A 25153-nucleotide genomic window follows, 5' to 3' on the forward strand; every position below is an offset into this window, starting at 1 on the left:
GTGTTCTACTAGGTGTAATACAGCAATACAGCATATTCACTAGGTGTTCTACTAGGTGTAATACAGCAATACAGCATATTCACTAGGTGTAATAGACGCAATAAAGGATATTCATTCGCTAGATGTCCCACAGCTGTAATACAGGGGTATGGTGTATTTCCCACACATGTATTGTGTGAGAGATAATTTTCCCCTCGGGGACATTAAAGTTCATCCTATGCTATAAGACATGTCCCTCTGTCTTCCTCACCTGTCATGGTCTCGGCCAACGCCCCACACACGGATGCTGCTGATTGGCTGAGAGTGGAGCATGCTACGGTCGTCCGGGTGGACCAGGGTCAGATCACGGTCCTGCAGCACCAGCAGCATGCCTTTACCCTGATGGAACGATCAATACATCAATCAATCAATCAATAGATCAATCAATAGATCAATCAATACATCAATCAATACATCAATCAATCAATACATCAATCAATCAATACATCAATCAATCAATACATCAATCAAGCAATACATCAATCAATCAATACATCAATCAATCAATACATCAATCAATACACCAATCAATCAATACATCAATCAATCAATACATCAATCAATCAATACATCAATCAATCAAATTGTATCTGTATGGCGCGTCCTACAACTATGTATGTCACAAAGTGCATACACACACGCACGCACACAAGCGAATGCACGCAAGCTTGTGTAACCGGTGGGAAATGGTTAGCTAGTTAGTGGTGCGCGTTAGTAGCGTTCCAATCGGTGACGTCGCTCGCTCTGAGACCTTGAACTAGTTGTTTCCCTTGCTCTGTTGTGGACCGATGTGTAATGACGCCTCATGGGAGGCAGTTGTTGATGTGTTCAGAGGTTGCCTGGTTCAAGGCCAAGTTGGGGCGAGGACAGGGACGGAAGCAACACACCATGCACACCCCACAGGTCCTCACCTCTCCCCAGACCCCTGCCGAGTCTCGTATGTCCCTCCTACAGTACGACAACTGCCTGATACAGTGATGGACAGCCACACTGCTCCTCCCCTCTGTCAGGTCTCTCTCTGCCATCTCCACCCAGCCCAGGGAACGCACTGGGAACGACTGAGATACACACAAATAGTTGGAGCAATGAATTAATAAACACTAATACAAAAAACACACACACAAACGCACACCTCCCCTGACATAGAAAAACGTTCTCTTTAAATTGTGTTTGTATAAGGTCCAGGGGACTTGCAGAGGAGAGTGTGAGAGTATTGTGACAGTGTATGAAATATAATAGGCAGTGTGGTTCAGTGCAGCCCAGAGCCAGCCCTCCCTCTGAGCACCACAATGCATTATTCTTCTCTTTAGGGACAGACCCCGGGCTTTTGTTCCAACTCTCACACAGGGACAAACATGCACACAGACTGCAACACACACAGATGTACACAAACGCACGCGCACACCCGGCACTTTTGAAAGGTTGCATCATCCGATTAAGTTGTGTGGCACGTTCAACAGAGCAATTCCCAGTCAGCATGGTCACAGGTGCATTAGGCCTAATTGTTTTCTCTCTAAATCCTTCCTCTCTTCCTCCTCTTTTTCTCCTCCCTCTCTTTACCTTCTCTTCATTCTCACTACCAACAGTCCTCCTCATCAAACTAGAATGTATTATGTGTGCCCCCCCACACCCCTCCTTCTCTGTTGGGGAGCATGTACATACACCATTAATCCAGCAGGGGGCACCAAAACCTCCCATTCAGCCACAGAGCCTTGGCACTGGGCAGTAGTTCACCAAACTACCAATAGGTGGCAGTGCCACGGAGAAAGAGATCATCTCAATGGACAGCACATTACCTCGCATGGTTAGCATCCCATTGTTTTCGACCAAATCCAACCTTGTACAATCAGTGATTCATGAATTCTCACCTGTCCCTCTGGGTCAGTGCAGGCACTGTTGAGGTCCACTGTATCTAACTGGGCAGGGCTACAGAGGGAGAGACAACCATGAGCAAAGACATCAGCAAAGTGTGAAAAGGCAAGGAGAAATGTGATAATGGGCCAACCAGAAATACAGGCTTTACTGAATGTCTGGTAAATACTGTGTATGTCTGTGTGTTTGGGTGTGTATGTGTGTGTGTATTTTTTGTGATGTGTGTTTTACTGCAGTCTCAGTGAGGCATAACGGAGAGTAGCTCCTTCAAAAGCTTTCAGGCTGGGGTCAGGATAGACTGGGTAGTCCTTCAACTCCTAGAGAGAGAGAGAGAGAGAGAGAGAGAGAGAGGGAGGGAGGGAGGGAGAGGGGGAGAGGGAGAAAGTGGGAGATAGAGAGAGAGAGAGAGAGAGAGAGAGAGAGAGAGAGAGAGAGGGAGACAGAGAGGGAGGGAGGGAGGGAGAGGGAGGGAGGGAGAAAGCGGGAGATAGAGGGAGAGAGAGAGAGAGAGGGAGGGAGGGAGAGGGAGAAAGTGGGAGATAGAGGGAGAGAGAGAGACACAGAGAGAGAGAGAGAGGGAGGGAGGGAGGGAGGGAGGGAGGGAGGGAGAGGGAGAAAGTGGGAGATAGAGGGAGATAGAGAGAGAGAGAGAGGGAGGGAGGGAGAGGGAGAAAGCGGGAGATAGAGGGAGAGAGAGAGAGACACAGAGAGAGAGAGAGGGCACAGTAATATCGGATTAATATTTTATATGAGTAATATTGATTCGTTTTTATTATCTATTACATATCCTGATTTTTAAGGTACACATATGATTTCAGTCATTTCTGAGCCTGTGTAAGTGGTGCCATTCGTAGTGTGTAGTCTTATACTGACAGTGCAGGTGGTGTTGTCAAAGCCTCGGACAGGCAGAATGACATCAGAGGGAGAGGAGGAGGAGGAGGACCCGGAGGGAGAGGGCACAGGTTCCACTGAACTGTCTGATATCAAACTGCTGGGACGCTGCAGAGAGAAGAAGAAGGGAAAAGAGAGAGAGAAAGAGAGAGAGAGAAAGAGAGGAGAGAGAGAGGGCAAAAAGAGAAGGAGAGAGAGAAAGAGAGAAATAGAGAGAAAAGGAGGGAGAGAAAGAGAAGGAGAGAGAAAGAGAGAGAGGAAAAAGAGAAGGAGAGAGAGAGCGAGAAAGAGAAGGAGAGAAAGAGAGAGAGAGAGAGAGCGAGAGTCATATGACTTTATCAGAGGAACTCGAGGAACAGGACTCAAAGTGTGTGTGTGTGTGTGTGTGAGAGTGTGCCCACGTGTGTGTGTGCGTGTGTGCGTGTGTGTGTGTGTGTGTGTGTGTGTGTGTGTGTGTGTGTGGTGTGTGTATGTGTGTAAGTTTGAGTGCGTGTACAGACAGTACGGTGTGTGTGTGTGTGTTCGGCCTCACCTCGCTGAGCGGTCTCAGGGTGACTGTGTCGCCCTGCTGTGAGTCAGGGAGTGGGTGGAGGTGTGTGTGTTGGTTGGTGGTGGTGGAGACAGGGCGGTCGTACTGGGTGGTGCCAGTAGGGACATGCCAGAAGTAGACCTCCGATATGTCTGTGACCTCACGCCAGCCCGGGGGAAGGTCCCCCTCACCCCACACATCTGCTGTATAACACAACCCCACACACATTAATACACACACAGACAGTAACAAACATACACACATACACTAATACAACACAAACACACATTCACCTGTAGCCACAGATATACGTAATTGTGCATGTAGGCAGACTAAATCGGATAGAGGAAGAAATACACAGACAAATACACACACACACACCTACTACAGTGCACACAATTTAGACACACTCGAATACACAGACGGTTGTCTAGGTCAAATACACAGACGGTTGTCTAGGTCAAATACACAGACGGTTGTCTAGGTCAAATACACAGACGGTTGTCTAGGTCAAATACACAGACGGTTGTCTAGGTCAATTCTGAGGTGGTCATCCTGTTCTGTTGTCATAGCAACCTTAATCTCTGTATTAGCACCCAGAGGACACAGGCCTCCCTCCCCTCTTGACTTTTCTCTCTCTTCCTCTCCCCCCTGTCCTCTCTCTTTCCCTCTCCACTCTTTACCTCTCTCTATGCCTCTCCTCATTTCACCCTTCTCTCTCTCCTCTTTTACCTCTCTCCTCCTCCTCTCTTTGCCCCTCTCTCTCTCTACCCTTTCCTCCGTTTACCTTTCTCTCATCTCTTCACGTCTCACTACTCTCTCTCCTTCTGCTCTCTCGGTGACTCTCAACCCCCACTCCCCCTCGCCCCGAACAACTTGCTCTGAGGGCTCTCCGTTGTCACGTGTTGCTGACGGACAATCAGTCAGCCAGCCAGCTAATCAGAAGGTGCATAATCCTCTCACCTATTTCTTGTGGGGTCTGAGGGGAGGGGCTCTCCTGGGACAGGGTGGTCCAGCTGGAGTCCTCATCCTCCAGGGGAGACTCCACTTTCGTACCTAGACTACCCAGCTGAGGAGCTCCTCTCTCCGGGCTGAAGGATGATGGGGGGGTCTGGAGCAGAAGAGGGGTGCTCTCCTCCCCCCTGGGCTGCTTCTGGGGTGCAGAGCGGGGGAGGTACGGGTTCTCATTGTTGGGGTGCAGCTCCACCTTGATCACTCTGGGCGGGGGAGCCTGTGCACTTCGGGGGAGTTTGGGGGGCGTCTCAACGCTGTGTGGGTGACCCTGGGCCTGGGTTAGGGCCTCCTCTCTGCCCTGAAGTGGGGGGCAACTCTGGATCTTGTTCTCTTGGGCCCAGTTAAGATTGTTTAGGGGAGAGATGGCGGGAGAGTGGACCCCCTGTAGTAAAGGCTGTGCAGCAGGTGGAGTGGCACCCTCTTCCTCTTCGTAATCCTCCTGTTTTGGGGTCTGTTTCTCCTCCTCCGGTCTCTCTCTCTCTTTATCCGAGCTGACCTGGTCTTTCTCAGGGCAGGGGTGCTTCTCATCCCCTTCCTCCTCTTCCTTACTGGGAAGATCTTCTTCCTTATTGCCTCCACTAGGAGAGTCTTCCTCTTTGTTTCCTCCACTGGGTGGGTCCTCTTCCTTTTCATGGAACTCCAGAAAGCTCTTGGTCCTCCGACAGAATGGGGGCGGGTCCTGTGAGTTCTCCCCCTCCATCCAATCGGAGCTGTGTATGGGGGTGATGATGTCATCCTGCTCTTTGACCTCTGTGTTGGTTTTACTCTGCTCCTGTTGCTGTGTCTCGGCCTTCCGCTGCAGGTTGGCACCATCCTTTGCCAGCTTGGAGTTGGTGGAGAAGAATGAGGAAGAGGAGGAGTAGAGAGCAGAGGATGAAGAGGACTTGGTGGGGAGGCGTCTGCCGCTCAGTCCCATGGCGCTATGCACACTGGTCATGGCGTATCTATGGCGACTCTTGGGTAAAGTGGCGGAACTCCCCGTTTCCATGGCGGTAGGGGACTCCTTTATGATGTCATGGCCCAGTAGTTGGTTGTAGGACGAGCGCAGACTGAGGGAGGTGGGAGGGGCGGCAGGGGGCCCGCTGCGATTGGCCAAGCCGACAGAAGAAGGGGAGGAGTCACTGCGGGAGAGCGGGGGGGTGTGGATGGACATCATGAGTAACGAGAGGTCAAGAGTTCAACTGGAGAGGGAATCCCTGCAAACCTAGAGAGAAGAAAAAAGGGCTCACTAGGAGTACAACACACACTATTTTTACACCCCTTCGATATAAAGATTTTGGTAGCAGGTTAGGAGAGCATTTTCGCTAACCCTAACCCTTTTCCTGACCTTAACCTCAGTCCCCTAACCTGCTACGAAAAAGAGTGTTTTCCACACACACACACACACACACACACACACACACACACACACACACACACACACACACACACACACACACACACACACACACACACACACACACACACACACCAGCTCCAAGCTCTCATAGGAATTCAACATCTGATACGGGTGATGTCGTTCCATTATCCACCACAGTGCTTGAAGGAAACTTGGCCTGACGTCTTCTCCATGTGCGATGAGTTAGGAGGATCACAGGACTGAGTTGGAGGTATAAGGAGTAAAACACAAGACAAGGCAGCATATGACTTTGCCAGTCTAAACGGGAAGCACACATGAATACAGACACTCCGTATGGCTCCATAAAGACCATCAGGTTCACTGGCATTGATCTGTTGCCATGGCACTAGCATGGAATTAAAAGCTTTGTTCAACACAACCCATCGAACCAATCGCGAAAGGTTTTATCGACGCACTCTGCCATGAGTTTTGTAACTGTGCCCCTATACAGCAACACCCTCGGTCTCCCACTTTCTCATCTGGTCAATATGCCGGTTTAAAACACAGTGCCAAACCTTTAACCTGGGTTCTATTTTCTGGACATGCTTGGCAATCATGAGGCTTAGCGCTGTAAATGTAATAATCCACAACCGATGCACCATGCCAAGGCTAACGCTGTTAGCTATGCTAGGTCAAGATGCTGACATGCTGCAGAGCCGATCCTACTCTCTATCTGACCCTTTCATCTCCCTGGGGCTCAGCTCTGTGTTAGCAACGCCAGGTGGACACAGACAGAGAAAAAGAGAGAGGGGCGACTGGGGAGTATCATTGTCAATTCAGATGCTGTCAGGAAGAGACAAGGTTTTGAGTTTAGGGCTGTCAGTGGTTGGTTTTGCTATACTCGGTCCTTCAGTTCAAATCAAATCAAATCAAAAATCAAAATCAAATCAGTTCAATCATACTCCTCTCCAACGAATGAACGCACGCACACACACACACGCACTCACGCACGCATGCGCGCGCACACACACGCACACGCACATACAGGTAAACAAACAAAAAGGTGGAAAACATGGGCACAGCAGATTTGAAAACAAGACAAGCCCTTGGAAAAAGAGAGAGAGAGGTCCTTTTAAGAGAAAATACCTCCACACAATGCACTTTTTCATGAGGGCCCCTCATCCCTTCTCTGGATTTTGTTTTGGTATCAGAGAGCAGCTGTGGGGCTCTTGGAACTCTTCCCTCCCACTCTCTGCTTCTTCCTCTTTCAGAGATGACACAAATGATGTCAACAAGGTCAATCAGTAGACTACTGTAGACTACTGTAGACATACTGTAAACTACACTTTTACCAGATACACTACATGACCAAAAGTATGTGGACACCTGCTTGTCGAACGTCTCATTCCAAAATCATGGGCATTAATAAGGAGTTGGTCCCCCCTTTGCTGCTATAACAGCCTCCACTCTTCTGGGAAAGCTTTCCACTAGATGTTGGAACACTGCTGCGGGGACTTGCTTCCATTCAGCCACAAGAGCATTAGTGAGGTCAGGCACTGATGTTGGGCGATTAGGCCTGGCTCGCAGTCGGCGTTCCAATTCATCCCAAATGTGTTCGATGGGGTTGAGGTCAGGGCTCTGTGCAGGCCAGTCAAGTTCTTCCACACCAATCCCGACAAACCATTTCTGTATGGACCTCGCTTTGTGCATGGGGGGGCATTGTCATGCTGAACCAAAGGGCCTTTCCCAAACTGTTGCATCAAAGTTGGAAGCACAGAATCATCTAGAATGTAATTGTATGCTGTAGTGTTAAGATTTCCCTTCACTGGAACTAAGAGGCCTAGCCCGAACCATGAAAATCAGCCCCAGACCATTATTCCTTCTCCACCAAACTTTACAGTAGCCACTATGCATTGGGCAGGTAGCGTTCTTCTGATATCCTCCAAACCCAGATTTGTCCGTCGGACTGCCAGATGGAGTGTGATTCATCACTCCAGAGAACGCGTTTCCACTGCTCCAGAGTCCAATGGCAGCGAGCTTTACACCACTCCAGCCTATGCTTGGCAATGTGCATGGTGATCTTAGGCTTGTGTGCAGCTGCTCGACAGTTCTTGTGCTGATGATGCTTCCAGAGGCAGTTTGGAACTCAGTAGTGAGCATTGCAACCGAGGACAGCACTCGCAGTTTTGTGAGCTTGTGTGGCCTACCACTTCGCGGCTGAGCCGTTGTTGCTCCTAGACATTTCCACTTCACAATAACAGCACTTACAGTTGACCGGGGAAGCTCTAGCAAGGCAGAAATTTGACGAACTGACTTGTTGGAAAGGTGGCATCCTATGACGGTGCCACGTTGAAAGTCACTGATCTCTTCAGTAAGGCCATTCTACTGCCAATGTTTAGCTATGGAGATTGCATGGCTGTGTGCTCAATTTCATACACCTGGCAGCAACAGGTGTGGCTGAAATAGCCGAATCCACTAATTTGAAGGGGTGTCCGCATAGTTTTGTATATATAGTGTATTTTACACAAAACATGTCCTCATAAGGACATTAAGTCTCTCTCTGTGAAGTTACATTATACCTGCAGCTACTGATTTCAGGACAGTTTTTGGCATTTCTCTCACTATGCAATCTTCCCACTATTTCCTTAGTACTGAGGTAAGCAGAACTGCTGTGAACAGCATAAATACCCTGACAAGGAAGCAACACTGACAAGGAAGCAACACTGACAAGGAAGCAACACTGACAAGGAAGCAGTTGATAAGGTAACAACTGTCCAATATGCTAATGCTCAAATGCATGCTTTGCATAAATCTCAGAGATGGAGAGCGCTACACTGAGATTGTGTGTTTTTCCTGATGCTGCATGTCTCAATTAGCAGAACGGCACGAGACAAATAGGGGAGAGATATATGTTATTAGAGAGAGAGAGAGGACAATGACACAGCAATTTTCAGCAGGGACGCTGAGTTCACATCGCCACTCAGCTCAGCTGTTATCCTACAACACACACATCTTTGTGTTCCCAACACTGTAGGTCATTCATGAGACCTTGCCAAACATGGTACTACTACCCATATTACAGGAAGTCAACTAACGGTGCCATTTTAAACAGCTGAGAAATGTCTACAAGATTCAGGGCCGGTTATCCGGACACAGATTAAGCTTAGTCCCGGACTATTTCAATGGAGATTGTCCATTGACCATGCTTTTTAGTCCAGGACTAGGGTTCATCTGTGTCTGGGAAACCAACCCTCAAAAGAGTAACTGTAGGATGAATCAGGGTCTGGAGTTGAGAGAATAACCAATCATTCACTCTACTGGAGGTGATACCGTCTGGTATCCTCTACATATTGACATACTGGTGAGCCACAAGTGTGAGAGCAGCACTCATGACTCAAAGCAGGTCACAGGTTGGTTCAGTAGGTGAGTTTTCGCCGCTTGATCGCAGTTTGATGGAAGAGCAACGCTCACATAACACATCTCAATCGAAACAGGAAAGAGAGCTGTGTTGTGATGTCTATCACACGCTGTGATGAACATATGCTGCTGTGGCATCAATATGAATATTTAACACAGTCACCTCAAACACTGTCTTGATAGATCAGTGCAGTAGCCTATATTACTGAAACAGTCTTGGGCCTACTCCAGTTAAGAAATATTCAGAAAATACTTTAATGGAATTTGTGTAGGCCTTGAAGGTAGGCCTTAGTATTTTTTTTAAAGGTGTTGTAAGCTAGTAATTGGATTGTTACCTAATAATAAAGTATACTGTATTCTGTACTTATGCCACCAACATAACGCGTCAATAATAGGCTATAGAACCTTCTAACTTATAACCATGTCAAGGAGATGTCACTAAACGGGTGGAGTACCTTTGCATTCCGTTATCGTGCGTTGTAGGATACAGCAGTCTACATTTCTGTCCTTACCGTCATCCTTGTAGCCTCACCGATTTCAATATAAATCAGGCAGGAACGTCCTATATCGCAGAAGGGTCGTCAATCTGTTGTCAATTCCGAAAACAAGCTACAAAGGCAGTGTCAATAACAGACGCAGCACATCTTCTGTTGTCTCTCTCCCACCCAAGATTCTCCCCATCACATCACCGCACTGAAAGGCGAACGGCGCAACGCACTCACAACCACAACATTTTACGTACATAAATTCACTCACCGCGTTGAACAATCGTGCTTCTATGCCACCGCTTAAAACGACGACACTGATATAGGACAGAGAAGTGATGCCCACTTTTCCACACGTAGCTACCCGTATCAGATCACATCACTTTCTATCCGGTCTCCTCCGGTGCTGGTACCTAGGCTACGCTACAGCTAGTCTCTCTCTCTCTCTCTCTCTCTCTCTCTGCGCCACTAACTCCCAAAGCGTCGCGTCGCTCTGGAGCTCCCAGGACCAATCAGAGCGCTGGACGCTGTGTGCACAGAGCCATTCAGCAGAGAGACGCAGAACCAGAGTACAATCATAAAACTAATATAGTTTATAGTGTTATTTAACTAATGGAATAAAAACTCGCAATTCACCGATTTTGCCTAGAGTAGGCTACAACGTTGGCTTCTATAGAAAAAGTCATTGATTGAGAAGTGATTGTGGTTACTATTTTAGCCAGAGCCAGCCCCTCAAGAGTGACCAGCTCCCAATAAGAAATGTATCATCTGGAATAAGAAAGTACAGGCCCATCAACTGTTGCAGTGCCACAGGCTATTGCTTAACTCAACAGACACTCCCCTATCCTAGCCACCTGTGCTTCTACATCTGCATTGCTTGCTGGTTGGGGTTTTAGGCTGGGTTTCTGTATAAGCACTTTGTGACATCTGCTGTTGTAAAAAGGGCTTTATAAATACACTTGATTTAATACCCTTAGTGTAACGGCAGAGATGATGTATTTAATAGTTTCGTTTCGAGTTTTAATTTCACGTGCACAAGTACAGTGAAATGCCTTTCTTGCCAACAATGCAGTAATCAATATCAATGTAGCACTAAAAATAACATAACGTAGAACAAAAACACACGAAAAATAAAAATGAGAAGAACATGAGAAAATAAGAAGCGATTTACAGGGTCAGTTCCAATATCATATTTATAATGTGCAGGTATAATGGAGTGATAGAGGTAGATATGTATAGTGGTAAGATGACTAGGCATCAGGATATATGATAAACAGAGTTGCAGCAGCGCAAATTAAGATTGTATGTGAGTGTGTCTAGAGCCAGTATAAATGTGTGTGCATGTGTAATGGCAATTTCAATGTTTGTGCTTTTCTGATAACTCATTTCTGTGTTCTATTCATGTGCTGTTCTATAAACCAATTTCTGTATTCATGCAAGTGGTTGACTGAACGAACCCTCACTTATCAGTAGCTGCGATTTGGCAGTACGCCCAGAACCTTATTTAGAGAACGAAAGATATCTCAGTTTCAAGGTCTCAGCTTAGAGAGAAGAAGCCTCGTGAGGTATTGGTCGGTCACATGAATGAAACAAAGCGGTAATTAATTATGCTAAATCATGCAAACATAACTTGTCTGTGTATAGACGTGTATATAAGACAACTGCTGGTACTGCCCAGGCAGAGCTCCTGATTGACATGTGTACTATGGTGCATTGAGCTGGTTGGAACTTCTCCAGCGTACTGGCGAATAAACATGATTAATATTAAGATTGACTTGGAGTGTCCTTGTGTATGAATTTCCACAACACATGTTCTGTGTGTGTTGGTGTGTCAGTGTGTGTGCATAGAGTCCTGTGAGGGTGCATTGAGACAGTGCAAAAATACAAATAAAAGGTCACCTCAGATAGATCGGGGCGGCAGGGTAGCCTAGTGGTTAGAGCATTGGGCCAGTAACTGAAAGGTTGCTGGATTGAATCCCTGAGCTGACAAGGTAAAAATCTGTCGTTCTGCCCCTGAACAAGGCAGTTAACCCACTGTTCCCCAGTAGGCCGTCATTGTAAATAAGAATTTGTTCTTAACTAACTTGCCTGGTTCAATAAATAAAATAGTCTGTGTGGCCATTCTGTTAGATATTTAGGCGTCTTAATGCTTGGGAATGGAAGCTGTTCAGGAGCCTGTTAGTGTCAGACTTGATGCACCGGTACCACTTGCATCAATAAGCTATCATAGCTTTCACCTGGATTCTTCCCATCTGTGCGCGTGTGAGTGGACCATTTTTAGTCTTTAGTGATTTGGACAGCGAGGAACTTGAAACTTTCGACCAGTTCCACTGCAGCCCTGCGATGTCGATGGGGGCGTGCTCAGTCCCGTTTCCTGTAGTCCACGATCAGCTCTTTGGCCTTACTGACGTGGATGGGAGGTTGTTGTCCCGGGACCACACTTCCAGGTCACGGACCTCCTCCCTATAGGCCGGCTCATCTTCACCGGTAATCAGACCTACCACCGTCGTGTCGTCAGTAAACTTGATGATGGTGTTGGGGTCGTGCGTGGCTACGCAGTCGTGGGTGAACATGGAGTACAGGATATTTAGCACATAGCCCTGTGTGGCCCCCGTGTTGGGGGTCAGCGTGGCGGAGATGATGTTGCCTACCCTCACCACCTGGGGTCAGCCTGTCAGGAAGTCCAGGTTCCATTTGCAGAGTGAGGTGGGTCCTAATCTTGGTGATGAACTTGGAGGGGACAATGGTGTTTAACGCAGGGCTGTAGTCAATGAACAGTATTCTCACATTGGTATTCCCCTTACCTAGGTTGGTGAAGGCAGTGTGGAGTGCAATTGAGATTGCGTCATCTATCGATCTGTTGGGGCTGTATGCAAATTAGAGTGGGTCTAGGGTGTCTGGGATGATGGAGTTGATGAGTGGCATAACCAGCCATTCAAAGCACTTCACGATTACAGAACGAGTGCTGCAAGGCAGTAGTCATTGTGGCATGAAGCCTTAAGAGATCTTGGGAGCAGGAACGATGGCGGTCATCTCGAGACAATGGGGTTTACAGACTGGGACAAGGAGACATTGACAATTACCGTGAACATGCCTGCCAGCTGATCTGTGCATGCTCCGAGAACGCGCCGTGGAATACCGTCTGGCCCCGATTAAAGACCTTACTCACGTCAGCCTCGGAGAGCGAGATCAGCCAGTCCTCGGGTTCGGTGGGGAACCTCACGCATGGTATGTCGTTATTGTCAAAGCGTGCATAAAGAGTTCGTCTGGAGGAGAGACAGCGTTGGGCAGATCACGGCTGGGTCTTCCTTTGTAATCCGTAATGGACTGTAGCCCCCCGCCACACGCAGCGAGCGTTGAAGCCTGTGTAGTATTATTCCACCTTATTCCTAAATTGTCCTTTTGCGTATCTGATGACTCTGCGGAGGTCGTAGCGGGACTTCTTGTACTTGTTCCTGTCTTAAGCCGTAGCCTCAGAGTAGTCTGCGATAGAGCTTACTCTAGGCTTTGACAACAATGTCGTTTCCCCAGATACTTAATGACATTTTCTGCACAGCTCAAATGACACACAGGCTGGGTTGTATAAAACAGCTTCATATTTTTATTGGTGTTAGACACCTTGTGCGTTCAGCAACAGTAGTGTTCCTAAAGCATGAGAAAATACAACATACAGTAATTTATGAATGAAAATACATACATGTACATCATACACAGCCTCAAGGTAAAGCCCAGGCTCCGTTAGAGAGTATCTTTATGTTTTCAATTACTGGACAGAGTTGGATAGTTAAGCCCTGATAATAAATGGCAACATTGTTGGTAGTTCATGATAAACTTATTCTGAAAAAGGACAAAAATAAAATCACTTTTCATTCATTCTTCTAACCTAACTGTATGCCATGTATAGACAGTACTTTAAACAGGGTCAAGTAAACACCAAAGACACTGTACTTAGAGGCATAGCAGGCTAAGGCACACGTGACACTAAGTGGCCAGTTAATTAGGTACACCACTCCATTCACAAAAATGGTTCATCCTACAGTGAGTCACGTGGCCGTGGCTTGCTTTATAAAGCAGACAGGCATTGATGCATTCAGTTACTGTTCGATTGACATTAGAATGGACAAAACGAGTGACCTAAGCGACTTTGCGCGTGGTGTGATCGTCGGTGCCAGGCACGCTGGTTCCAGTATCTCTGGGATTTTCATGGGTTTACCGAGAAGGGTGCGACAAACAAATATCCAGTCAGCAGCAGTCCTGTGGTCGAAAACAGCTCGTTGATGAGGTCGAAGGAGAATGGCAAGAATCGTGCAAGCTAACAGGCGTGCAAGCGAACACTCCTATCAGCTAAAAACAAGAAGCAGCAACTCCAATGGATCACCAACACTGCTGCATCTGAAGAGTGGAAAAACTTTGCCTGGTCCGACGAAACCCAGTTCCTGTTGCGTCATGCTGATGGCAGAGTCAGGGTTTGTCGTAAACAGCTTGAGTCCATGGCCCCACCCTGCCTGGTCTCAATAGTACAGGCGGATGGCGGTGGTGTAATGTTTTCCTGGCAAATGTTAGATCCCTTGATACCAATTGAGCAACGTTTCCACACCCCAGAGAATTCAGGCTGTTCTGGAGGCAAAGGGGGGGGTCTGCCCCGGTACTAGATAGGCGTACCTAAGAAACTGGCCACAAAGTATATCTCAATTCCATCTTTCTACCCATAGGGCAGTTTATTGTACCACAACTGGCCAAGCTTGTGCCATGAGAGTATTACATTGGAAAACCACTAATAAAGGTATTGAGGAAAAGTCAACAGGTAAAGCCATACCTCATATTTCACATGCATATCTTTCAGACATGTATTGCCGTCTCCCATACTTACACACACACACACACACACACACACACACACACACGTTCCTCAACACATATACACATCCAGTTATAAGTGCTGACAGTGAGAAAGTAACCTCAGTGAGACACAACCAAGTGGTTAAACATATGACCATGCTTTCCCTTTTCATCCTTATCCAATCACAACGACATTCATAAGTCACGACTGTGTGCGCTAACTATCCCACTCCTAGAGTCCACCTCACGGCGTTCCCCTCAGAGCTGGGGGGGTGGAGGGGGAGGGAGGGCAGGGTGGGAGGGGGACCCATGCTCCCTGTGCTCCAGGAGTGTGGGAGGGGGAGGGTGGGGCCACTGGAGGCTGGGACAGGGGAGGTGAGGGTGGAGAGTGGTTCCCGCAGACGGTCCACTACGGAGAAGCACGGACAAGAGCGGACAGAGCGCAGGACGGCATCTTCTAGAGGGAGAGAGGGAGATCATATCATAAGATTGTACTTCATTCAGATTAGTGTAAATAAGAGGTTTTAGGGCAAATAGGCTAAGTGCAAATCTGAATTGAGTGAGAGTGTGTGTATTCTTACCCTCCACTCCACACGGGGGCGTCAGTAAGGTCTTGGCCTGGCTGTTTCCTGCCTGGGCAGCCCGCTGATAGAACCCTACTGCTGTTCTGAAACACTGAGGCACCCCGAACCCACTCTCATAACACTGGCCCAGGAACAGCAGGGCCTTGCTGTCCTACACATACCGATAGAGAAACACACATATGATTCACATGACACTGAACTGAGAACAGGTTATGATGGATGAGTGAGATATAATGACAGTTGTTGAGTTTAAGTGTAGAGGATGTCACTCACTCCGCTCTCTGCTGCCATCTTCAGGTAGTGCACCGACTTACGGCCGTCTCTGACTGGCTCCTGTGAGAACAGGGAACCCAGATACACTTGGGCCTGAGAGAGAGGGGAACGAGAGAAACAGGAAGACAGAATAAGACGACTTAAAATCATTGACTTTCAATGTCGTCTTTTCGGCCAATTACACAGTCATAACACACACTTCCTTCTCACTCACCTCTTTCAGTCCAGCTGAGGCAGCCTGTTGCAGCAGGCTGATGGCTGAGTCCAGGTCCTGTTGTGTGCTCTGCTGCCCTCTGCTGCTGAGGAGGAGTTTGGCACAGCGGTACTGAGCCTGACTGTGACCCCCAGACGCTGCCTGCCTGTAGAAGTGAAGAGCCTGGAGAGGGAACACGATGAGGGGAGTCATGAGAGAAATGGGACAGAGAATTACAAATGTCGCCAATGTTAAAAGTCCAGATTTGGACTGTGTGTCGTACATTTGATTGTGTGAGTGTCAGTGTGTATGTGTGAGTTACAAGTGTTTCTTACCTTCTCCCCGTCTTTGCCTACTCCCCAGCCTTTCTCGTAGCAGACTCCAGTGTTGAACTGGGCCTTGCAGTAACCCCGTCTGGCTGAGGCCAGGAAACAGGAGAAGGCTGCATTATAGTCCCCAGTCTTAGCACTCTCCAGACCGATGATGTTGAGGACTACAGGAACGCTGGAGTCGGCCACCTGCTGGAGGTTCTGGGCCGCCCCTGCTAGAGCATCCTAAAGATCACAGGATCAGAGGTCATGAACAGGAAGCCGCTTCACAATCAGACAGGAGTTAAACAGAGAATCAGCCTAAAAACATACCTGCTCATTCTGCTGCGGAGGCGGTTCTCGCTTTGTGGCTCTGCGTTTGTCTTCAGGATGGGTGGACTTTGAGAAGGACGTCTCCTCTGTAACATGGGAAGATTCAAGACTAAAATGTATGCATGCGTTTAGGCCTGTGTTTTTAAATCAAGTAATCTGGTAGGCATGAATATGTAAAGACAAACTATAACTCTAATAACTATATGAGTACAATTTCATTGATTCATAAGAGAAATATAGTTACCCTGACCAAACACTGTTAGAATGTAAAGGGCGGCAGGTAGCCTAGAGAGGAGAGCCAGCAACCGGAGGGTTGCCAGTTCGAATCCCGGGTCCGACGGGAAAAGTCTAGCAGGAAGTGAGCTGGCAACCAAGGGCTGCTGGTATTAAATCCTAGATGCCATTGAGAAAGGCACTTAAACACCACAACAACAGCACCTCTCCAAAACCTGTGTGTGTGTCGTTCGGAGAGGTCGGGTTAAAAGCGTCAAATAAAGTCACATTTTGGTTGAGACCTCGTCTGCAATTGGCCAATAAAGTGATGTTAATCTCTTGAAGGTAGAATGTGAGACTGACCTCTTCCAGAGGAGTGGTGACGGTCAGCGAGGAAGCCGTCAGCGATCACGTCTCCATGGAGCTGGTCAGAGCTGTTACTACTACCGCTGGTGCTGCGTTGCTGGGCCTGCTGTCTCTGCGGCAGACAGCTCACACTCCTCCCTCTGGGCAGCACATCACAGCGAGACACTGGACGTACACAAACGGATGGAGATCAGACTCATTCTGCATTCATGTACTTTTAGAACACACACACACACACACACACACACACACACACACACACACACACACACACACACAGAGTTTCAGAGTTTCCACATCCATCTGAATGTCACACCTTAAAATCATTCACTGGATGAATTGCTTGCGATTCTAGTGGTTGTGGCATAACTCACGCATCTCCAGTAGGACGCGGAAGTCAAACTTCTGCAGGGTACCCTGTACGGCCAGGCATCCCGTGTTGGGATTGGGTTCGGCCCCAAAGGAGACCTGAGAGTGGACCCTCCTACAGATCTGCATCAACAGAACGGCAGCTGCCCCCTAGAGAAAGAGAAAGGTCATACGTCAACTTCACCATCGCCAGGGAAACACATGCTTGCAAATTTGGGAAAACGTGTCTGTAGTCTACATTTTAGGTGGAAGAGTGACGGTTTACTGGGAATGTTGGGTAATGCGTTTGTGACTGCGTGTTGGTTTCGTGGCCAGGTCATACCCAGCCCACAGCATCCAGGGCAGTGTAGCGCTGGAGCCCATCGTAGCAAAACTGAGAGGTCCTCTTCTTCCACCTCTTGTCTCCATCCTCCCCTTTCTGAGAGCTGAGAGAGATGGAAAGAGAAAGGAAAAAGTGGAAAGAGTGAGAAAAAAAAATAGGTGATATGAGTGACATTTTTATAGACTTGTAGAGTTGTATTAAGCCATCCCGGCAGGAGCCTCAAAAGAGTCACGAGAGAGGGTGTTTGTCCCCATTCCCCCCCCCCAACAGCAGTCTACATGCACAGCAGAGACAGGCCAGGGCCCACAGGATGATGCAACCAGCTGCAAGGTGAGCGAGGAGCGAGGAAAATGAAGGGATGAGGTACCTGGTGTCGGGGGAGTGCTGGCCGGAGGAGAGGAAGGTGGAGGAGTGGATGACCTCATCCTCCACGTGATGATTCTGAGACAGGCGCAGGGGGGCGTTGCCATGGCACCGGCTAAAAACTGGGGGCGGGGGGGCAAGATGGGTTGTATTGAGTTAGCCTGGAAGATACTGCTGATACCATCTGCATTTTTGCTGCACATTTAATAGTGGGTTAAAGTCACATGCAGAGCACAAGCATTATCCTTTTTTCATATGCATTTTAATAGGAGGCAGTCTTAAGTAGTTGTGTTTTCTGTGCAACACAGGTCTTTATCGTCATAAGGATGTTCAAACAAACCACAAAACATAAGGTGTCACTAAACAGGTTACAGCAGCGGTTGGTTAGTCAATGTTTTGTAAACAGACCCCCAACCAGCTGAGACCAAAACAGGCTGGCTGATCACGGTTGGCACGGTGGAGACTAGCCAACGGAACTCAACTCCACGATTAGAGTTGCCTGGAAACCCGACGTTGAATTGCATAGAATTCATCTTCGGGCAGAAATGAGCGTTTGACTCAGGAAAGTTTCCTCTCACGACCTCTACAAGTCAGAATGTTGAATAAACTGATATTTTAACGTACTTCACCGGTTGTCCACGAGACAATATAATATGCACAGGTAAGTAGAATTTCATCAACTTTTCAAAGCACTGATAGTGCATTCGTGTTTCCTGTCACCTGAAGCATGCACATAACCATAAACATTTGCATGAGCTCTGCAAGTATGCATGCATCTCGTGAATCTATTTTTATCTTGTGCGCTTGCTTAAGGTGATAGAAATCGGAATACACTACCAGTGCTTTGAAAAGTTTGTGATTATATACTAAACAAAAATATAAAAATGCAACATGTAAAGTGAACATTTTTCCATAGGTACAAAAAGCTTACTTCTTTCAAATTTTGAGCACAAATTTGTTTACATTCCTGTTAGTGAGCATTTCTCCTTTGACAAGATAATCAATCCACCTGACAGGTGTGGCATATCAACAAGCTGATTAAACAGCATGATCATTACACAGGTGCACCTTGTGTTGGGGACAATAAAAAGGCAACTCTAAAATGTGCAGTTTTGTAACAACACAATGTCACAGATGTCTCAAGTTGAGGGAGCGTGAAATTGGCATGCTGACTGCAGGAATGTCCACCAGAGCTATTGCCAGATAATTTAATGTTCATTTCTCTACCATAAGCCGCCTCCAACGTCCTTTTAGAGAATTTGGCAGTAGGTCCAACCGGCCTCACAACTGCAGACAACGTGTATCCACGCCAGCCCAGGACCTCCACACCTGGCTTCTTCTCCTGTGGGATCATCTGAGACCAGCCACCCGGACAGTTGATTAAACTGTGGGTTTGCACAGTTTCTGCACAAACTGTCAGAAACTGTCTCAGGGACATTCATCTGCATGCTCGTCGTCTTCACCAGGTCTTGACCTGACTGCAGTTCTCTGTCGTAACCGACATCATTGGGCAAATGCTCCCCTTTGATGGCCACTGGCACGCTGGAGAAGTGTGCTCTTCACGGATGAATCCTGGTTTCAACTGTACCAGGCAGATGGAGTTGTGTGAGAGAGCAGTTTGCTGATGTCAATGTTGTGAGCAGAGTGCCCCATAGCGGCGGTGGGGGTATGGTATGGGCCAGGATAAGCTACGGACAACACAATTGCATTGTATCAATGGCAATTTGAATGTACAGAGATACCATGAAGAGATCCTGAGGCGCATTGTCGTGTCATTCATCAGCCGCCATCACATCCATGTTCCAGCATGACAATGCATGGCCCCATGTTGCAAGGATCTGTACACAATTCCTAGAAGTGGAAAATGTCCCAGTTCTTTCATGGCATGCAAACTTACCTGACCTGTCACCCATTGAGCATGTTTGGGATGCTCTGGGTCGAAGTGTACGACAGTGTGTTCCAGTTCCCGCCGATTTCCAGCAACTTCAAGAAGCCATTGTAGAGCGAGACAACATTCCACGATCAACAGCCTGATCAACTCTATGTGAAGGAGATGTGTCGCACTGTAAGAGGCAAACGGCGGTCACACCAGATAGAGACTGGTTTTCTGATCCACGCCCCTACCTTTTTTTAAGGTACACTACATGACCAAAAGTATGTGAATACCTGCTCGTCGAACATCTCATTCCAAAATCATGGGCAATAAAATGGAGTTGGTCCCCCCTTTGCTGCTATAACAGCCTCCACTCTTCTGGGAAGGCTTTCCACTAGATGTTGGAACATTGCTGCGGGGACTTTCTTCCATTCAGCCACAAGAGCATTAGTGAGGTCGGGCACTGACGTTGGGCGATTAGGCCTGGCTTGCATTCGGCGTTCCAATTCATCCCAAAGGTGTTCGATGGGGTTGAAGTCAGGGCTCTGTGCAGGCCAGTCAAGTTCTTTCACACCGATCTCAACAAACCATTTCTGTATGGACTTCACTTTGTGCACGGGGGCATTGTCATGTGGAAAAAGGAAAGGGCCTTCCCCAAACTGTTACCACAAATTTGGAAGCACAGAATCATCTGGAATGTCATTGTATGCTGTAGCAGCCCCTGACCATTATTCCTCCTCCAAACTTTATAGTTGACATTATGAATTTGGGCAGGTAGCGTTCTCCTGGCATCTGCCAAACCCAGATTCCTCCATCGGAATGCCAGATAGTGAAGCGTGGTTCATCACTCCAGAGAACACATTTCCACTGCTCCAGAGTCCAATGGCGGCGAGCTTTAAACTACACCAGCCAACACTTGGCATTGCACATGGTGATGTTAGGCTTGTGTGCATCTGCTCTGCCATAGAAACCCATTTCATGAAGCTCCCAACGAACAGTTCTTGTGCTGACGTTGCTTCCAGAGGCCTTTTGGAACTTGGTAGTGAGTGTTGCAACTAGAGGTCGACCGATTTCAAGTTTTCAGAACAATCGGTAATCGGCATTTTTGGACGCCGATTATGGCCGATTACATTGCATTCCACGAGAAAACTGCGTGGCAGGCTGACCACCTGTTACGCGAGTGCAGCAAGGAGCCAAAGTAAGTTGCTAGCTAGCATTAAACTTATAAAAAAAAACTTAAATCTTCACATAATCACTAGTTAACTACACACGGTTGATGATATTACTAGGTTAACTAGCTTGTCCTGCGTTGCATATAATCAATGCGGTGCTTGTTAATTTATCATCGAATCACAACCTACTTCACCAAACGGGGGATGATTTAACAAAAGCGCATTCGCGAAAAAAGCACAATCGTTGCACGAATGTACCTAACCATAAACATTAATGCCCTTCTTAAAATCAATACACATTTTTTAAAACCTGCATATTTAGTTAAAAGAAATGCATGTTAGCAGGCAATATTAACTATGGAAATTGTGTCACTTCTCTCGCGTTCATCGCACACAGAGTCAGGGTATATGCAACAGTTTGGGCCGCCTGGCTCGTTGCGAACTAATTTGCCAGAATTTTACATAATGATAACATAACATTGAAGGTTGTGCAATGTAACAGCAATATTTAGACTTAGGGTTGCCGCCCATTCGATAAAATACGGGACGGTTCCGTATTTCACTGAAAGAATAAACGTTTTGTTTTTGAAATTATAGTTTCCGGATTTGACCATATTAATGACCAAAGGCTCGTATTTCTGTGTTTATTATATTATAATTAAGTCTATGATTTGATAGAGCAGTCTGACTGAGCGGTGGTAGGCAGCAGCAGGCTCGTAAGCATTCATTCAAACTTTACTGTGTTGTCCCAGCAGCTCTTAGCAATGCTGTTTATGACTTCAAGCCTATCAACTCCTGAGATTAGGCTGGCAATACTAAAGTGCCTATTCAGAACATCCAATAGTCAAAGGTATATGAAACACAAATGGTATAGAGAAAAATAATTCCTATAATAACAAGTAGTTATTGTAGTAACTACAAGTTAAACTTCTTAACTGGGAATATTGAACCACCAGCTTTCATATGTTCTCATGTTCTGAGCAAGGAACATAAACGTTTGCTTTTTTACATGGCACATATTGCACTTTTACTTTCTTCTCCAACACTGTGTTTTTGCATTATTTAAACCAAATTGAGCATGTTTCATTATTTCTTCGAGACCTAATAGATTTTATTTATGTATTATATTAAGTTAAAATAAAAGTGTTCATTCAGTATTGTTGTAATTGTCATTATTACAAAATATACTGCTCAAAAAATAAAGGGAACACTTAAACAACACATCCTAGATCTGAATGAAAGAAATAATCTTATTAAATACTTTTTTCTTTACATAGTTGAATGTGCTGACAACAATATCTCACAAAAATAATCAATGGAAATCCAATTTATCAACCCATGGAGGTCTGGATTTGGAGTCACACTCAAAATTGACTCAGACTGATCCAACTTTGATGTAATGTCCTTAAAACAAGTCAAAATGAGGCTCAGTAGTGTGTGTGGCCTCCACGTGCCTGTATGACCTCCCTACAACGCATGGGCATGCTCCTGATGAGGTGGCGGATGGTCTCCTGAGGGATCTCCTCCCAGACCTGGACTAAAGCATCCGCCAACTCCTGGACAGTCTGTGGTGCAACGTGGCGTTGGTGGATGGAGCGAGACATGATGTCCCAGATGTGCTCAATTGGATTCAGGTCTGGGGAACGGGCGGGCCAGTCCATAGCATCAATGCCTTCCTCTTGCAGGAACTGCTGACACACTCCAGCCAGATGAGGTCTAGCATTGTCTTGCATTAGGAGGAACCCAGGGCCAAACGCACCAGCATATGGTCTCACAAGGGGTCTGAGGATCTCATCTCGGTACCTAATGGCAGTCAGGCTACCTCTGGCGAGCACATGGAGGGCTGTGCGGCCCCCCAAAGAAATGCCACCCCACACCATGACTGACCCACCGCCAAACCGGTCATACTGGAGGATATTGCAGGCAGCAGAACGTTCTCCACGGCGTCTCCAGACTCTGTCACTTGCTCAGTGTGAACCTGCTTTCATCTGTGAAGAGCACAGGGCGCCAGTGGCGAATTTGCCAATCTTGGTGTTCTCTGGCAAATGCCAAACGTCCTGCACGGTGTTGGGCTGTAAGCACAACCCCCACCTGTGGACGTCGGGCCCTCATACCACCCTCATGGAGTCTGTTTCTGACCGTTTGAGCAGACACATGCACATTTGTGGCCTACTGGAGGTCATTTTGCAGGGCTCTTGCAGTGCTCCTCCTGCTCCTCCTTGCACAAAGGCGGAGGTAGCGGTCCTGCTGCTGGGTTGTTGCCCTCCTACGGCCTCCTCCACGTCTCCTGATGTACTGGCCTGTCTCCTGGTAGTGCCTCCATGCTCTGGACACTACGCTGACAGACACAGCAAACCTTCTTGCCACAGCTCGCATTGATGTGCCATCCTGGATGAGCTGCACTACCTGAGCCACTTGTGTGGGTTGTAGACTCCGTCTCATGCTACCACTAGAGTGAAAGCACCGCCAGCATTCAAAAGTGACCAAAGCATCAGCCAGGAAGCATAGGAACTGAGAAGTGGTCAGTGGTCCCCACCTGCAGAACCACTCCTTTATTGGGGGTGTCTTGCTAATTGCCTATAATTTCCACCTGTTGTCCATTCCATTTGCACAACAGCATGTGAAATGTATTGTCAATCAGTGTTGCTTCCTAAGTGGACAGTTTGATTTCACAGAAGTGTGATTGACTTGGAGTTACATTGTGTTGTTTAAGTGTTCCCTTTATTTTTTTGAGCAGTGTATAAAAAATATGTATAATAATTTGGCTGATTAATCAGTATCGGCTTTTTTTGGACCTCCAATAATAGGTATCAGCGATGAAAAAAATCATTATCGGTCAACCTCTAATTACAACCAAGGACAGACAATTTTTACATGTTTCAGCGGTCCCGTTCTGTGAGCTTGTGTGGCCTACCACTTCACTGCTGAGCCGTTGTTGCTCCTAGATGTTTCCACTTCCCAACAATAGCACTTACAGTTGACCAGGGCAGCAATTTGACTTGCTGGAAAGGTGGCATCCTATGACGGTACCAAGTTGAAAGTGCACTTAACTCTTCAGTAAGGCCCTTCTACTGCCAATGTAAGTCTATGGAGATTGCATGGCGGTGTGCTCAATTTTATACATCGGTCAGCAACGTCTGTGGCTGAAATAGCCAAATCTACATAAACAATATATACAAAAGTGTCTTTATTCCCAGTCATGTGAAATGAATAGATGAGGCCTAATTAATTTAGTTCAATTGACTGATGTCCTTATATTAACTATAACTAAAATCTTTGGAATTGTTTCTTCTTATGTTTATCTTTTTGTTCGGTGTACTTTGCTGTGGGTATGTTGTTTCGTATTATTTCCGCCAAAAGGACCAATCGCACCGACAACCGGTAAAGGACCAACCGCACCGGTAAAGTATGTTAACATATAATTTCATTAAACATTCTGGCTTGTAGAGGTCGTGAGATAACTTTCCTTATTCAAAATGTCTGGCCGACGTAGAATTCTATGTAATTCTCCGTCGGATTTCCAGTCAACGATTCGAGTTGAGCTTAATCGGCTAGGTGAAGGTATACGCATAAACTGAGCATGATCTGCCCCAGTTTTAAAAACAGACTTCCTGCATAAGTTAGTGCATTCTAGAACTTTAGAGAACTTACGAGCTTGCAAGCATGTCAATGATTTTAGTTCGTGCGCACAACACTAACGTTACTCTCAGGCCAAATCAAATATTAGCTAGCTGGACAGCTAATTGATTTGCATATCTAGATAAAACAATATTACACTTCTATAGACAAATCTAGCAAACTTCGACCCCAGTGCATAAACAAGGCTGGCTAGCTAACGTTAGCTAAAGTTAATGGATAAAATTGTTAATGATATTAAGTTTACCTCTTCCAACGAACCCTTGAACTCTCCACATGTTTCGTTGTCTTAAAGCGAGTCTCAAGATTAATATTTGTACATAATTGCGCTAAATGAGTCTCTTAAAAAAATATTCAGGGGAGTTTTCTCTCCATGAGTACAGTAACGTTAGCTCTAGCTAAATAGAAATATTATGTATTGAACAGTCACAAATTATTTAGAAAGGTGGCGGGCAACGTCACCCGGAAATAGCAAAACGTGAAATGATGCAAGAAGGTTGTTTGCGGTTACACATTGCCATCTAGCGGCTGTCATGGTTAGAACAAATCTAATAAAAAATGTTTAACATTTATTTAACTAGGCAAGCCAAACAAATTCTACTTTACAATGACGGCCTATCCCCTAGCCCGGACGACGCTGGGCCAATTGTGCGCCGCCCTATGGGACTCCCGATCAGGGCCGGTTGTGACACAGCCTGGGAACGAACAAGGGTCTGTAGTGAC

The 25153-nt window shown here is 46.8% G+C and overlaps 2 protein-coding genes across 8 annotated transcripts in view; both read right to left on the bottom strand.

Annotated features, from left to right (window-relative positions):
* The window catches only part of LOC115173470 (amyloid-beta A4 precursor protein-binding family B member 2), a 47792-nt gene extending 37767 nt beyond the window's left edge, over nucleotides 1–10025 (bottom strand). For 4 of the 6 annotated variants that reach the window (XM_029731605.1, XM_029731587.1, XM_029731596.1 and 1 more), the window contains exons 1-8: nucleotides 9858–10025; nucleotides 4295–5549; nucleotides 3335–3534; nucleotides 2785–2910; nucleotides 2143–2228; nucleotides 1908–1965; nucleotides 951–1097; nucleotides 251–378 (exon numbers count right to left, since the gene is read on the bottom strand). In XM_029731605.1, the coding sequence (XP_029587465.1) occupies nucleotides 251–378; nucleotides 951–1097; nucleotides 1908–1965; nucleotides 2143–2228; nucleotides 2785–2910; nucleotides 3335–3534; nucleotides 4295–5501 (1952 nt within the window). In that variant the 5' untranslated portion in view covers nucleotides 5502–5549; nucleotides 9858–10025. The other 2 variants (XM_029731577.1, XM_029731566.1) reach the window with 2 other exon arrangements.
* Nucleotides 10026–13164: 3139 nt separating this feature from the next.
* LOC115173497 (DAP3-binding cell death enhancer 1) lies at nucleotides 13165–24884 on the bottom strand. 2 transcript variants are annotated; one of them, XM_029731630.1, is made up of 11 exons: nucleotides 24678–24884; nucleotides 17754–17871; nucleotides 17387–17489; nucleotides 17070–17214; nucleotides 16693–16860; nucleotides 16117–16202; nucleotides 15811–16029; nucleotides 15497–15658; nucleotides 15283–15375; nucleotides 15007–15160; nucleotides 13165–14879 (listed from the first exon to the last, which is right to left on the bottom strand). In XM_029731630.1, exons 1-11 carry the CDS (start codon nucleotides 24706–24708, stop codon nucleotides 14647–14649), a joined length of 1512 nt encoding a protein of 503 aa, XP_029587490.1. In that variant the 5' UTR covers nucleotides 24709–24884; the 3' UTR covers nucleotides 13165–14646. The 2 variants fall into 2 exon arrangements, with proteins under 2 accessions (XP_029587490.1, XP_029587499.1); XM_029731639.1 differs by lacking the exons at nucleotides 17754–17871; nucleotides 24678–24884 and having other exon boundaries at nucleotides 17330–17464.
* Between the last annotated feature and the right edge of the window lie 269 nt (nucleotides 24885–25153).

Source organism: Salmo trutta, chromosome 3 (assembly GCF_901001165.1).
Source record: "Salmo trutta chromosome 3, fSalTru1.1, whole genome shotgun sequence".
Lineage (NCBI taxonomy): Eukaryota > Metazoa > Chordata > Actinopteri > Salmoniformes > Salmonidae > Salmo > Salmo trutta.